The 17,590-nt window shown below is 44.7% G+C and overlaps 1 protein-coding gene and 1 long non-coding RNA gene across 4 annotated transcripts in view; both read left to right on the forward strand.

Annotated features, from left to right (window-relative positions):
• The window catches only part of LOC306962939, a 935,443-nt gene that overhangs the window by 769,223 nt on the left and 148,630 nt on the right, over positions 1–17,590 (forward strand). The gene's annotated exons all lie outside the window — the stretch shown is intronic.
• Positions 1–17,590, forward strand: part of glra1 (glycine receptor, alpha 1) — a 239,011-nt gene that overhangs the window by 189,725 nt on the left and 31,696 nt on the right. For all 3 annotated transcript variants that reach the window (XM_079556253.1, XM_079556251.1, XM_079556252.1), the window contains 2 exons: positions 4,225–4,439; positions 14,245–14,391. In XM_079556253.1, coding sequence (XP_079412379.1) covers positions 4,225–4,439; positions 14,245–14,391 — 362 coding nt within the window. The remainder of the gene's footprint in view (positions 1–4,224; positions 4,440–14,244; positions 14,392–17,590) is intronic.

Raw genomic sequence — 17,590 nt, forward strand, 5'->3', positions numbered from 1 at the left:
GGAGTGTTTGACAAAGCAGAGTAGCTTCACATGGAAAGATCGAAACAGTTGAGATTTTAACATTTCTCTGAGTTTTTAAATGGTTCAAATCGGTCCAAGGACGACTGAGAAACATCCTGTTAAAGTCTTCAATCCAGAACCAAGCTGTTTAAATGCATACGCCATAAAAAGAGATCGAGAACACGCGTGTTTCAAAACATGTCAACAATGAGGTCATTAAAACTAAGATATTTAGGCATTTTCCTCTTCACATAACGTTAGTGTCAGTCCAGAGAGGAGAGAGGAGTTAATCAGAAAGGAGAGTGTTTCATAAACCCCCATTATCTCCGAATCTAGAAAAAAATCTGTGATTTTGATCAAAACTAGCCTCTGTTTAGCTCAGATCTCTCAGAAACCGAGACACGTAGAATTAAACTGTTTTCACCTACAGAGAGCTTAGAGTCTCAGCTTTCAGACGAGCCACAGCCTGTGTCCATAGATATAAGAATACGCTGTGGTGCTACAAATGTCATGAAAATGGTCTGGATTGCTGATATGTTAAATGCAGCAACATCACTGACAGATTTATAAACTAAATGGGGCGGGGGGGGGGGGGGGGGGGTTGGTGTATTGCCAGGGTCCATTAACAAAAGCTCCTAAATGATTGGATGATTGGGAGAATACGAGCGGTCGCTGTTATTGTTTACCTCCGCAATTTTGGCCGGATGTTTTGGTGAATGGTCGGCAACAGCTGATGCATCCAGGCGTCTGACTCGGTTTTATAAAATGATAGATTTGTTACAGCGCAAGAGAAGCAGTGCCCTGTTTATGGACATTGTTTTTGCTGATTATAGGATTTTAGTAAAATATTTATCAAATATGATAATGTAAAATGCCGACCACGGCCAACGGATGTGACGACATCGCGATCGCTCGTATACTATTGAGGAAACCTTTTTCAATAAATGAAAAACAATGAGCCTGACAGGCCTGTAGCCAATGTGTTATTTGTATCCTGATCTCTCATTATGCCAATGCCCTCTGCTGGACACCTGTGGAATTCTTTCCTTTTACTCTTATTTAACCTGCCCCCTAGTGGCTGGAGTGAGCATTCTGGTAATTTCTTTAAAAAAAAGAAAAAATCCTAACTCTGCAAAGGAATGGGCTAGAGACTTACTTTTTGTTTTTGACATACTCATGAATTTATGCTCTACAATCATCTCGCGGGCCGGATCTGGCCCGCAGGCCATCATTTGCCCAGGTCTGACATAGAGGCACTCGGTACCTCCTCCCTGAGCTCCACAACAGTCTTTCACCATGTTCTGGGAGGAGCTTCGCAGACGAATATAATCCGTTTTATTCTCCAGGGAATGAACATTAATCAGAACAATAGTAGGGATAGAGGCTTGTGTGGCTTGGCTGTGCGTCTTGCCTTGATACCTCCTCGTTTGTCCCTTCCCTGTTTCCTGTAGCTCCTGCTGTGACGCCTCCTCTGTGCTGCAGCTGTGGGGGCTCTCGGTGCCTCTTCAGTGTCTCAGTAGCAGAAATTCGTCGGTCTCAAATGTCTTTAGCTCATCAGCGGCCTAAAGTTACACTCACTGAATAAATATGGAAGTCTTAAAAATGAAGACTCCCTCCTCCTCCTCCTCCTCCTCCTCTCATTGGACGGGCCGTCTGTGCTAACAATACTCGCTACAGGAATCACACATCCCGCCGCCGTAACAGGCCTGCGTGTCAGATCGATGGCGCCGGAGTCTCCCCGCTGACCGCCCATCGATTAAACGCACGGCGCGGATCAAGGAGAGAGAGATTTTCTGAAAACGCTGTGCATTTTTCTGACCTCGGGGCTGTGGGATCAGTCAAAAGTTTCAAATCAGAAGAAGCCGTCAAGCAACTTTTGAGCGGAAAAACATCCCCAGGACTTTCTGCCTCTTTCAATCGGAAGTTTAAGTTGACTCACCCCTGGGCTCGAAACAGAGTAATCCAGCCGGGTTTGTGATCAATCCGGCGGCCGTGGATTTAGAGACACTGTCAAGATATCGTGAAGCAAAGAGTTTGGATTCTGAGATGTGGGGGGTGTTTTAGATCCGCATGACGGGGAATTATGAGCAGCCGAAGCCACTGGAAATAAGTTTATAAATGTCACAGAGGAGCCGCTAATGTGGACTCTGGAAGAAATGTGCTGAAAAGTTTGGGGAAGTTACAATGACATTTTGGAGAAGAGGAGACAGAGTTCAGATCGACTTTATACTGGTTTATAATAACGAGAGGCAGAGCATTTGCTTGTAGGGTGTGTATAGTCATTCCACTTTTGTCATGATCCCACACGAATCACGATACGTCATTATAATGAGTAATATGTCTTAAAATGTGTCCAAAGTTAATAAACCAAGTAGCATTTATTAAAGTGCATGAACACAGAATGTAACAAAGTGCTGCAGTCTCATCTTTGACCGAAATGACTTTAAAGAGCTTCAATTATTGGAATTTGTGCTGATTTTGAGGATTAAACGATCTTATGGCCAAGGGAACAAGACTCATTTTCTCTACTCATTTCAAGAGTTGTTTTTTGAGTGTTCAAGTTAATTTATTTTATTTTCACTGAATTATAGCTTGTTCCATTGGCAATTTATATATTCATTTTTCTAGACAGTCCAAACTTGCTCAAAATCAGCATTAAATGTTTTACTTCAAGCACTTTCCAAGATGAGATTCATGGCCTTTTCTCCAGTGTGTGTTTGAAACACAAGTATTGAAAGTTTGCCATACTTGATCAGATATCGATACTTGGTATTCCAGAAAAACATAGTTCGATCCAATACATGCCTTTCAGTCATGTGACTTTTGTTGTTATGGCGGCCATTTTGAATACCGAAGTACAATTATGCAGTACTACAACATGTAACAATATCTCTACTCAGGATGAAATGAAAGTAAACTGATCGATTGTGACATTTTTATGTTCTCGTAATCATTGCTCATGAAGAAAACAGTAAAAAAAATGACCTCAGAGACGCACGTTTAAGTGAAGAAACCAGTGAGTCAGTGTTTGCATGCTACCGGTTAGCATTAAGCTTCATCACCTCAGCTCTGACCTCTCTGAGAGAAAGCCTTGAACCACAAACATCTGGCCTTGGATACAACATGTGACAGAGGTCAGAGGTCAGAGCTGTTACTGTAGTATTTCCTCAGTGTCATAGATGTGAGACACACGTGTGTTTATCCTGTTGAAACCATTGACCGTTGATTGTTGACAGTTGCTAACCGGTAGCGTGCTAGCATCTTGAGCAGCAGACTCAGACTGAGACTCTGTCAACATGACAAACTGTAAAAATCACAGGGAAAGGTTTTCTGTTCCCTCTTTGATATGTTCATTTAGTCTTCAGAGTGAAGCAGATCTGTAGTAAATCCTGCTGTAGCTCAGTCAGTGTGTTTCATGGTTTGGTGGCAGAGCTGAGCATGTGCAGAATGAGTTTGAGTCTGTTCTGGTCAGATGTTTGGACCTGAATCCCTCTGGTGCTGCTCTCGACACTTTGTTTGTATTACGAACCAGAAGTGGTTTGGGAAAATCGCCAGTATCGCCGTGAGAGAGACACACTTTGCTGTTCTCAAAAATGAATATGTAATGGATCTGCCTTTTGTTGTTTTAAGACTTGTCTGTGATTGGCCCAAACGAGGTGCGCTTGATCCAATTAGCAACTGTTGAGTCTGGATGCAGCCGATGGAGGGTCACGTGATCGGCTCCACTGGACAACACGAGTTTAAACGAGTCCAAACTAACCCTCATCCTAACCTTAAGGAGAGTGAAGTTTACTAAACACGTCTTATTGAGTCTTTTCCTCTGGAGAAGTGGAGCTCCACTTCAACCTGACTCTCCATCAGCTACATTCAGACCCTCTAAAGTTTGTCCTCCCCAAACGATTAAAACCGGAGCGATCCCAGACGTTGGTGCTAATGTTATTGGGACTAAACTCAGTCTGGCTGTTGTACATGAGTTAGCTTGCGTTGCTAGCTTGATCTTGTGCGTCTCTTGAGGACAGATCTCTTGAGGACAGATCTCTTGAGGACAGATCTCTTGAGGACAGATCTCTTGAGGACAGATCTCTTGAGGACAGATCTCTTGAGGACAGATCTCTTGAGGACAGATCTCTTGAGGACAGATCTCTTGAGGACAGATCTCTTGAGGACGGACCCTGAGCTGTTTTCAGTCTGATGCTATAGCGATGTTCTCTCCTCCTGTTCCAGGTAAATTCACGTGCATCGAGGCGCGCTTCCACCTGGAGCGACAGATGGGCTACTACCTGATCCAGATGTACATCCCCTCGCTCCTCATCGTCATCCTGTCCTGGGTCTCCTTCTGGATCAACATGGACGCCGCCCCGGCCCGAGTGGGACTGGGCATCACCACCGTGCTCACCATGACCACGCAGAGCTCGGGCTCCAGGGCCTCTCTGCCCAAGGTACCACCACCAGATACTACCACCGCCAGATACTACGACCGCCAGATACTATGACCACGAGATACTACGACCACCAGATACTATTACCACCAGATTCTACGACCACCAGATACTACCACCGCCAGATACTACGACCGCCAGATACTATGACCACGAGATACTACGACCACCAGATACTATTACCACCAGATACTACGACCACCAGATACTACCACCGCCAGATACTACGACCACTACTGTAGATACTATGACCACGAGATACTACAACCACGAGATACTACGACCACCAGATACTAGGACCACCAGATACTATGACCACCAGATACTACGACCACCAGATACTATGACCACCAGATACTACGACCACCAGATACTATGGCCACCAGATACTACGACCACCAGATACTACGACCACCAGATACTACGACCACCTGATACTATGGCCACCAGATACTACGACCACCAGATACTATGGCCACCAGATACTACGACCACCAGATTCTACGACCACCAGATACTATGACCACCAGATACTACGACCACCAGATACTATGGCCACCAGATACTACGACCACCAGATACTACGACCACCAGATACTATGACCACCAGATACTACGACCACCAGATACAACGACCACCAGATACTACGACCATCAAATACTACCACCACCAGATACTACGACCACCAGATACTACGACCACCAGATACTACGACCACCAGATACTATGACCACCAGATACTACGACCACCAGATACTATGACCACCAGATACTACGACCACTACTGTAGATACTATAACCACCAGATACTATGACCACGAGATACTACGACCACCAGATACTATGACCACGAGATACTACGACCACCAGATACTACGACCACCAGATACTATGACCACGAGATACTATGACCACTACTGTAGATACTATGATCACTACTGTAGATACTATGATCACTACTGTAGATACTACGACCACTACTGTAGATACTATGACCACTACTATAGATACTATGACCACCAGATACTATGACCACCAAATACTATGACCACCACTGTAGATACTACGACCACTACTGTAGATACTATGACCACCACTGTAGATACTACGACCTCCAGATACTACGACCACCAGATACTATGACCACCAGATACTATGACCACCAGATACTATGGCCACCAGATACTACGACCACCAGATACTACGACCACCAGATACTATGACCACCAGATACTACGACCACCAGATACAACGACCACCAGATACTACGACCATCAAATACTACCACCACCAGATACTACGACCACCAGATACTATGACCACCAGATACTACGACCACCAGATACTACGACCTCCAGATACTATGACCACCAGATACTACGACCTCCAGATACTACGACCACCAGATACTATGACCACCAGATACTACGACCACCAGATACTATGGCCACCAGATACTACGACCACCAGATACTACGACCTCCAGATACTACGACCACCAGATACTATGACCACCAGATACTACGACCACCAGATACTATGGCCACCAGATACTACGACCACCAGATTCTACGACCACCAGATACTATGACCACCAGATACTACGACCACCAGATACTATGGCCACCAGATACTACGACCACCAGATACTACGACCACCAGATACTATGACCACCAGATACTACGACCACCAGATACAACGACCACCAGATACTACGACCATCAAATACTACCACCACCAGATACTACGACCACCAGATACTACGACCACCAGATACTATGACCTCCAGATACTATGACCTCCAGATACTACGACCACCAGATACTACGACCACCAGATACCATGACCACCACTGTATTCATTATTATTATTCATTATTTAAAAATGGTGTTTTCCTGTTTTCATTATATGTGGCCCATGACCTGCTCCATCAGTGTCAGTGTTTTGTGCAGAGAGAATGTCTGAATAACTAAGGCTTGCCGACTTCTACAACAGTGTGAAGTCCGTGGTCCCACGTGGTCCCACACCGTGGCGATGGCGGACATTGGCGTGTTGTTTCAGTGTAATACAGTGTGCTATTGGCTCAGCCTTTTCAAACACACAGGTCTGTTTGCAGTTCAGAGCCGGACTCTCGGGTGCCGCCCTCGATCAAACACACATCGATATCTCAAATACATCACTCCGCCTTTGTAAACTGCCTCGACATGTTTTAGTTTGAGAGACTAAACGCCGGAAACTGCACCGACAGGCGACTGATGGGACGGGAAATGGAAAACAGGAGTCAGAATCTTAAATGACCAAGCAGCATTTTTGTGTGAACAATCTGCTGTGAAAAAACATCCACATGGACCCGATTTAGACTTGACTTTATGTGTGTGCGATACATATGTTTATAGTCCACCAGAAAACGGCTAAAGAGAGAGAACAACTCTGATTCTCATGAGGTTTTCATCCCCCTCGAGGCCACGCCCCCTTCTATATCTATAAAACCACAATTGCACCAGGTTGGAATCACCAATACACACTACTAGAATCACGTAGAAGACGCTAACAGGCTAACGGGCAAAGCTAACTGTGGGCTAGCGTCACTTAAACAGTATTTACAGCCAAGTTTGAGTGAAATAAATGATCTCCATTGTGTAACTGGATGAACAATATCCCTCTGTCCCTTTGTCTTTTCTGTCAGTGCAGGATTTACTCTCACGGACGATTAATGAGTAAAAAACACAACATGTACAACACCTGCAGTGGCGCTTATGGCCTCTAGGGGCAGGAGTTACTTAGTACTGCTTTAACCTCCGCCTGAACGGACGACATTTTCTCCAGTTCGGCTTCAAATCGAAAAGCTTCGTGAACAAAGCTTTTAGATGTACCGACAAAAACATTCCGGAAAAGCAACAATAACACAATAAAAAAAGCATCAAAAACACGACTAATGTGTGTTAGCCAAGCTCAACTCCACTGCACGGGACTGTAGAGGAGCTGAGCAGCTCTTTCAGTGGAAGAAGGAGCAGTGCTTTCAGACTGTAAAGTAACATGTGCAATAACTCCTGTATCTGCGTCACTTTATCAAAAACACCACCGTGCTCACCATGACCACGCAGAGCTCGGGCTCCAGGGCCTCTCTGCCCAAGGTACCACCACCAGATACTACCACCGCCAGATACTACGACCGCCAGATACTATGACCACGAGATACTACGACCACCAGATACTATTACCACCAGATTCTACGACCACCAGATACTACCACCGCCAGATACTACGACCGCCAGATACTATGACCACGAGATACTACGACCACCAGATACTATTACCACCAGATACTACGACCACCAGATACTACCACCGCCAGATACTACGACCACTACTGTAGATACTATGACCACGAGATACTACAACCACGAGATACTACGACCACCAGATACTAGGACCACCAGATACTATGACCACCAGATACTACGACCACCAGATACTATGACCACCAGATACTACGACCACCAGATACTATGGCCACCAGATACTACGACCACCAGATACTACGACCACCAGATACTACGACCACCTGATACTATGGCCACCAGATACTACGACCACCAGATACTATGGCCACCAGATACTACGACCACCAGATTCTACGACCACCAGATACTATGACCACCAGATACTACGACCACCAGATACTATGGCCACCAGATACTACGACCACCAGATACTACGACCACCAGATACTATGACCACCAGATACTACGACCACCAGATACAACGACCACCAGATACTACGACCATCAAATACTACCACCACCAGATACTACGACCACCAGATACTACGACCACCAGATACTACGACCACCAGATACTATGACCACCAGATACTACGACCACCAGATACTATGACCACCAGATACTACGACCACTACTGTAGATACTATAACCACCAGATACTATGACCACGAGATACTACGACCACCAGATACTATGACCACGAGATACTACGACCACCAGATACTACGACCACCAGATACTATGACCACGAGATACTATGACCACTACTGTAGATACTATGATCACTACTGTAGATACTATGATCACTACTGTAGATACTACGACCACTACTGTAGATACTATGACCACTACTATAGATACTATGACCACCAGATACTATGACCACCAAATACTATGACCACCACTGTAGATACTACGACCACTACTGTAGATACTATGACCACCACTGTAGATACTACGACCTCCAGATACTACGACCACCAGATACTATGACCACCAGATACTATGACCACCAGATACTATGGCCACCAGATACTACGACCACCAGATACTACGACCACCAGATACTATGACCACCAGATACTACGACCACCAGATACAACGACCACCAGATACTACGACCATCAAATACTACCACCACCAGATACTACGACCACCAGATACTATGACCACCAGATACTACGACCACCAGATACTACGACCTCCAGATACTATGACCACCAGATACTACGACCTCCAGATACTACGACCACCAGATACTATGACCACCAGATACTACGACCACCAGATACTACGACCACCAGATTCTACGACCACCAGATACTATGACCACCAGATACTACGACCACCAGATACTATGGCCACCAGATACTACGACCACCAGATACTACGACCACCAGATACTATGACCACCAGATACTACGACCACCAGATACAACGACCACCAGATACTACGACCATCAAATACTACCACCACCAGATACTACGACCACCAGATACTACGACCACCAGATACTATGACCTCCAGATACTATGACCTCCAGATACTACGACCACCAGATACTACGACCACCAGATACCATGACCACCACTGTATTCATTATTATTATTCATTATTTAAAAATGGTGTTTTCCTGTTTTCATTATATGTGGCCCATGACCTGCTCCATCAGTGTCAGTGTTTTGTGCAGAGAGAATGTCTGAATAACTAAGGCTTGCCGACTTCTACAACAGTGTGAAGTCCGTGGTCCCACGTGGTCCCACACCGTGGCGATGGCGGACATTGGCGTGTTGTTTCAGTGTAATACAGTGTGCTATTGGCTCAGCCTTTTCAAACACACAGGTCTGTTTGCAGTTCAGAGCCGGACTCTCGGGTGCCGCCCTCGATCAAACACACATCGATATCTCAAATACATCACTCCGCCTTTGTAAACTGCCTCGACATGTTTTAGTTTGAGAGACTAAACGCCGGAAACTGCACCGACAGGCGACTGATGGGACGGGAAATGGAAAACAGGAGTCAGAATCTTAAATGACCAAGCAGCATTTTTGTGTGAACAATCTGCTGTGAAAAAACATCCACATGGACCCGATTTAGACTTGACTTTATGTGTGTGCGATACATATGTTTATATTCCACCAGAACGGCTAAAGAGAGAACAATTCTGATTCTCATGAGGTTTTCATCCCCCTCAAGGCCACCCTCCCTTCTATATCTATAAAACCACAATTGCACCAGGTTGGAGTCACCAATACACACTACTAGAATCACGTAGAAGAAGCTAACAGGCTAACGGGCAATGCTAACTGTGGGCTAGCGTCACTTAAACAGGATTTACAGCCAAGTTTGAGTGAAATAAATGATCTCCATTGTGTAACTGGATGAACAATATCCCTCTGTCGCTTTGTCTTTTCTGTCAGTGTAGTATTTACTCTCACGGACGATTAATGAGTAAAAACACAACATGTACGGCACCTGCAGTGGCGCTTATGGCCTCTAGGGGCAGGAGTTACTCAGTACTGCTTTAATCTCCACCTGAACCGACCACATTTTCTCCAGTTCGGCTTCAAATCGAAAAGCTTCGTGAACAAAGCTTTTAGATGTAGCGACAAAAACATTCCGGAAAAGCAACAATAACACAATAAAAAAAGCATCAAAAACACGACTAATGTGTGTTAGCCAAGCTCAACTCCACTGCACGGGACTGTAGAGGAGCTGAGCAGCTCTTTCAGTGGCAGAAGGAGCAGTGCTTTCAGACTGTAAAGTAACATGTGCAATAACTCCTGTATCTGCGTCACTTTATCAAAAACGACTGACATTTTTATTCTGGTCTCTTTGTCTTCTTGTTGTCTTTTTTGTTCTTTTTTTACTATTTAATTGTTTGCACATTTCCCGTCTATCCTGCACAGTGTTTCTAAGAGCTGATTTTACAAGTGAATTTCTCCATTGTGAGATCAAAAAATGCTTATCTTATCGATAACGTCAAAAAAGTCTACAAAAAAGTGTCAAAAATAAGATGACAAACTGGCAAACACAACAAAAAAGTGCCAAAAAAGCAAGGAAAAGAAGTGTTGAAAAAGCATCAAAAACGCTTCTAAAATGTACGGAGCCCTGAAAGTGACATCAGACAAAAAAATGTATATGTAATAATAATAAAAATATATATTTTTGTATATTTCTTTATATTTCATTTTTTTTTACCCTGAGATAATTTACTCGTTCCCCCGAGATTATTATATTTTATACATTTTTACATTTCTTTAAAATTATTATTATTTTTTCACCCAATTTTTTTTTCTGATGTCACTTCCAGGGCTCCGTAAGAATGTGATACAAATACGCCGACAATGCGAAATAAAAGTTAAAATCCGTCTTGCAGGTTTTGTAAAGAGGCGTTGCACTGTTGCTCTCCAGTCGAGAAGCTTTCAGATTTGGGTAAAGCCGAACTGGAGAAAGAGCTGGGTTAAGAGGTTGAATCTGAGTCTGTGTCGTACAGTGTGAGTCTCGTAATCCCGCTCTCACGCTGCGTTTGTGGACAGTAGGAAACCAGGCGTGACTCCAGCCCCTCGTATATATATATAAATATATATATATAAATCCACTCTACAGTTTGTGGGATGATGGATGGGGGAGTCGGCGTCTCCGTACGGCTCTGGCAGAGAGAAAATGAAGCTAAAGCATAAATTCGACCAGGAATCTATATCTCGGCTGCAGCGCGTCGGCCAATCACTGCCTGAGGGACTAAAAATAGTTCTCCCATCGCCAGTGCCAGAGCTGAGGATCCTCATCACATCGATATATCACCGAGCGCCACCGTCTGACTGGCATTTACTTATTCTGCACGGCCTCAAACACAACTGCAGTTTTACTCATCGTTTTAACAAAGAAGTCAATGCTTCAGTCAGAGATCGCCATGTGAGTGTCATGATGTCGCTCTTTATCACACGTGCAGCAGCTCTGGCTCATACTCTTAGTTTTAGCACAATTCACAACAACTTGTACCTGTTCTTTTAGAAAGACACGAGGTAGAACAAAAAAGTTTTGTTCAAATACCTTACGCGCTCCGACGGACTGTGAGTTTTACTTCCGTCTTCATCAGAGGCGTCTCCAAAGCAGCAATGCTAACGACAGCAACAAGTGACAAGTAGCCTAGCTTAAATTAGCCCGTTAGCCGTTTGCAGACGTGTCTGTGATCTGTTCAGGAGGACGTGATCAGCAGAGCCGCACCAGGTCTGCACGAGTCGCTAAATATCAGACATGTGGTTTGTTCATCGTGAGCAGTGAATGGCGGCTCGTATCCTCTGGACGACAGAGACGTGTCTAAAATCACACAGAATCAGCCCCGTCCGCATTGTTGATACATAAATAATCCTCTATATCTCGTGTCTTTCTATAAGACCCTTAAAATCATTAATGAATGAATTTTATGTTGATGTTTTTATTGATTTGATCCGTTTTCTTGTCATTTATGCAACTGTGAAGCACTTTGAATTCCCTCGTGTATGAATGGTCTTACCTTTACAAATAGCTTATTCAGACACTAAACAAGATTTCCAAAAGTAGTGAAAAAAGTCAAACAATAAATGATGTACAGAATATCTGGTGTAAATCCCATGTCCCGCTCACGTTCACAAACATATTCAGGTTTTTCTTTCTGTTTTCTCGACTCAGAGACATTAGTGGATATTGACATTTGTTCAGTGGAGCTGAGGCTCTGCTCGCGTCCGAGCGGTCACTGCATCGAGTGGACGTTCACCCAGGCCAGAGCATGGAGGAAAAGAGCGGAAAAAACATGGAAACAGAGCGAGGAGTCGGCAGTGCCTAAGGAAATGTACCGGAAACTCTGGGTCACGGGGTCATGAGACGTGCCAAAGCCTTTACTGTACTGTCCATAACACTGTCTCTGTCCTCTCAGGTGTCTCTGTCTTCTCAGGTGTCTCTGTCCTCTCAGGTGTCTCTGTCCTCTCAGGCGTCTCTGTCCTCTCAGGCGTCTCTGTCCTCTCCGGTGTCTCAGTCTCTAACCCGTGTCTCTGTCCTCTCCGGTGTCTCAGTCTCTAACCCGTGTCTCTGTCCTCTCAGGTGTCTCTGCCCTCTCCGGTGTCTCTGTCCTCTCCGGTGTCTCTGTCCTCTCCGGTGTCTCAGTCTCTAACCCGTGTCTCTGTCCTCTCCGGTGTCTCAGTCTCTAACCCGTGTCTCTGTCCTCTCAGGTGTCTCTGCCCTCTCCGGTGTCTCTGTCCTCTCCGGTGTCTCAATCTCTAACCCGTGTCTCTGTCCTCTCAGGTGTCTCTGTCCTCTCAGGTGTCTCAGTCTCTAACCCGTGTCTTTGTCCTCTCCGGTGTCTCAGTCTCTAACCCGTGTCTCTGTCCTCTCAGGTGTCTCTGTCCTCTCTGGTGTCTCTGTCCTCTCCGGTGTCTCTGTCCTCTCCAGTGTCTCAGTCTCTAACCCGTGTCTCTGTCCTCTCCGGTGTCTCAGTCCTCTCAGGTGTCTCTGTCCTCTCAGGTGTCTCTGTCCTCTCCGGTGTCTCAGTCTCTAACCCGTGTCTCTGTCCTCTCAGGTGTCTCTGTCCTCTCCGGTGTCTCTGTCCTCTCCGGTGTCTCTGTCCTCTCAGGTGTCTCTGCCCTCTCCGGTGTCTCTGTCCTCTCCGGTGTCTCTGTCCTCTCCGGTGTCTCAGTCTCTAACCCGTGTCTCTGTCCTCTCCGGTGTCTCAGTCTCTAACCCGTGTCTCTGTCCTCTCAGGTGTCTCTGTCCTCTCAGGTGTCTCTGTCCTCTCAGGTGTCTCTGTCCTCTCAGGTGTCTCTGTCCTCTCAGGTGTCTCTGCCCTCTCCGGTGTCTCTGTCCTCTCCGGTGTCTCTGTCCTCTCAGGTGTCTCTGTCCTCTCAGGTGTCTCTGTCCTCTCAGGTGTCTCTGTCCTCTCAGGTGTCTCAGTCTCTAACCCGTGTCTCTGTCCTCTCAGGTGTCTCTGTCCTCTCAGGTGTCTCTGTCCTCTCAGGTGTCTCTGTCCTCTCCAGTGTCTCTGTCCTCTCAGGTGTCTCTGTCCTCTCAAGTGTCTCTGTCCTCTCAGGTGTCTCTGTCCTCTCAGGTGTCTCTGTCCTCTCCGGTGTCTCTGTCCTCTCAGGTGTCTCTGTCCTCTCAGGTGTCTCAGTCTCTAACCCGTGTCTCTGTCCTCTCAGGTGTCTCTGTCCTCTCAGGTGTCTCAGTCTCTGACCCGTGTCTCTGTCCTCTCAGGTGTCTCTGTCCTCTCAGGTGTCTCTGTCCTCTCAGGTGTCTCAGTCTCTAACCCGTGTCTCTGTCCTCTCCAGTGTCTCTGTCCTCTCAGGTGTCTCTGTCCTCTCAGGTGTCTCAGTCTCTAACCCGTGTCTCTGTCCTCTCAGGTGTCTCTGTCCTCTCAGGTGTCTCAGTCTCTAACCCGTGTCTCTGTCCTCTCCAGTGTCTCTGTCCTCTCAGGTGTCTCTGTCCTCTCAAGTGTCTCTGTCCTCTCAGGTGTCTCAGTCTCTGACCCGTGTCTCTGTCCTCTCAGGTGTCGTACGTAAAAGCCATCGACATCTGGATGGCCGTGTGCCTCCTCTTCGTCTTCTCCGCTCTGCTCGAATACGCCGCCGTGAACTTCATCGCTCGGCAACACAAGGAGCTGCTGCGCTTCCGGAGGAGGCGACGGCACATGAAGGTAAAGATATAGACACTTTTCTCTCATAGAACAACACGCTTTTCCTGTTTCTTTGAGTTCCGCGATTGACAAACATGTGGATCAATCGGAGACAGGCTGGATGTGACGCTGCGTGTTTTTAAAAGCAGGAAATTAGCAGGTTTTTTAAAGAGCTGTTGGTGTTAGCCCGGTTAGCCCTCAGTGTTTGGGATGTTTGGGATGGGACACTATATAGAGTGTTGTGATTTATATCTGGTGTGGAGAAACATTCACATAACGTTAGCATCTTATTAGCTAGCTGTTGTAGCAGTCGAGTGTTGGAGTTTATTCAGCCCTGAGGTCATAGGTCATAGGTTTCACGTGGGAAAAAACACCAGTAAGACGTCCCCTGACCGTGCATAGTGTTGTTTTTGTAATGTGATCTGTGATTGTGTCGATTCAAACCTTTGGACATGTGACTGGCTGTCAGCAGCGGGAGTGACCGGCCAGTTTAATAATAATGTGTGGATGAACTGTTTGAACAATACATGTGAAGGAACAGATTCATCAGCCCTGTCTGTAGAAACAATCTGTCGCAAACTGTCTCTTTTCTAAAGGCTTGTTTAAGATAAGAGATAATCCTTTATTGATCGCACAACGGAGAAATGTACTTGTTACAATAAGATCACTCAGGGTGTGCAAAATAAACAGGAAATGTGCAAACAATTCAATTGGCTTGTTGCACGGTATGGCTATGCTAGTTCCTCTGACCTGAAGCTGTGAGCGCCAGTACTTCCTGTCTGTATTCTTTTCCTGGAATAATAATCACATTATCTAAAGATTATGTTGTGGGCAGTGAGTTCTTGGTAGATGATCATTTACTGTGTGTTCAAATCATGATGTGATGGAGACACCTGTGATCATAAAGGATTGATAGTTTGGGCACTATTTCAAATTGTATAATGCATGAAATGAATGTTAGCCTTTAGCTTCAAGACAAACTCACTGATCCTTATAAACATAGACGTCTCACCTACGGAAATATTTACACTGTACAACAACTCGTTTACCTGCAGAAAGTGATCAACTACCAGGAACTCACTGTCCATCACAGAATCTTTAGGAAACGCGATGATTCAAACGGGTCTAAGCTAATCTTAATGGAAATGAATACGAACAGGAAGTACTAGCGCCCACAGCTTCAGCTCAGAGGAACTAGCGTAGCCACATTGTGCAACAAGCCAATAGGTGTCTTATATACAATAAGTAAAAGCAAACATTTTGTGGGAAAAGCTGTTGCTCTTTCTACCTACGATTGTTTTGCCACATGTCAAACGTATTTTCTGCAAATATTTCGGTACATATCGTAAAGTGTGCAGAGGTTGTCATTGTCTTATGGCTGTTGTACTTTTATTCGATGTCACATGTCAGACGTGGGGAGGGTAAAAGCGTGAGCGTCTCGTCTCCACTGTGCGATGGTTTAAGGGGAGACACTACAGGCAAAACTCAATTTTTTCAGTTTTTAGTTTTTGGGCCAAATCTGTCTCTGAACATACAAGCTTTCACCCGGAAACAGAAAATATGACTAATCTTCACAATAACATGTTTAAATATTGCTCTGATTCAATGTTCCCCCATAGACTTATATGGGAGAATGCAATTTCAAGGGCCTTTTTCTCCAAACACATGTTTCTGTCATTGTGGCGACACTATGTCCACGTCAGTCGGACCTAAAGACTTCACATTTTCCAGCCTCGGACTGAACAATATTTGGAAGATTTTTTCAGAGGGATTTTTTATTATTTAATCCCTTAAGCCCCATTTATTGAGTTTTGAATGTCAAAAAATAAGGCGAAAATTACATTTTTACAAAACTTTCCACTAAAAAACTGCTTATTTTAAAACTAAACAAGAAATCCTAAATCCCCTCTGAAAAAGTCTCGGTAACTCATTTATCAATAAAATGAAACCATAAATTTGAATGTAGCTCTATCCATTATTCAGATTTCGTCGCCAAAAAGATGGGAAATTTGGGGTATTTTTAGGCATAAAACACCTTGTTCTTAAATGAAAAGATAAAATGACAGAAAACTTGCCATGTATTTTTTTCTCACATTTATGCCAGTGATCGACAGCAACAGTTTCAAATTGATATCTGTAAATATACATTTTTTCCCTATTCACCTGCAGTGTCTCGCCTTAAAGAGAGGATCATAGATACGTTTATTCGTAGCAGTTTCCGGCTCCAGAGTGTGTTTACCTGAGGAAAGTAAAACATGTTCATGCCTGGCCTGTGTTGTTTACTGTATGACTGTATGACTCTGTGGCGTGCACTGATGTTGTATGTATTTTGTTGACGCCCGGCAAAGATCCTCGTTGCAGTGAGAGGAGGCTCACTCTGAAACCAACCTTCCAAAATACCAGACTCTGCCTGATGTGGGTCGTACTTTGGTGACTTCTGTTGTAGACTAGAGTAAATGTAGAGTAAACAGACCTTGTCGTCACCTACATTTTTATTGAATGATTGAAGATTGTAGTAGAATCTAAAATAGTGTTAAATGGTCTCGCCCGCTTCACTTGGCCACCGCTCAATGCTTTAAACGGGCATGAAATGTGCATATTATTGATCTGCTTCAACAGTTCGGATTTGCAGGAGGGATTGTGACAGCTGGAAACTAAAAATGTCACTGTTTGAACAAGAAAAATCAGCTTAAAGGGATATTTCAGGATTTTTGACATCGGGCCTCATTGCCTAGTTATCCAGAGTGGTGTTGATTTCTGGAGATAAATTCATGCAGTCCTTTTATTTGAAGAGCTTAGTGGTGCTAGGCTAGTGCTAGGCTAGTGCATGTCTATGGTAACTAGTAGCCTGCGTCAAAAACCTCTTCAAAATCATGGGCTCGTCCTCCAAACGTTGCCATATCTGAGCCATAGACATAGCTTACAACCAGGAAGCTGAAGCTGCTCAAATATAAGTTATTTTAACCCCTTAACTCCCACCTGAACCGAGCACATTTTCTCCAGTTTGGCTTTACCCCAATCCAAAAGCTTCTGGGAAAAAGCTGTGAAAATAGCAACAAAACTGATACGAAAACAGTGATGGAAATGGGACAAAAAAGTGAGAAAACATTGACCAAAAAGTGACGGAAAATTGATGAAAAAGTGGCAAAAATGTCACAAGAAATGGACAAAAAATTGACGAAAAAATGACAAAATATGACCCAAAAAAATACAAAAATAT

This window comes from Gobius niger (assembly GCF_951799975.1).
Source record: "Gobius niger genome assembly, chromosome: 5".
Lineage (NCBI taxonomy): Eukaryota > Metazoa > Chordata > Actinopteri > Gobiiformes > Gobiidae > Gobius > Gobius niger.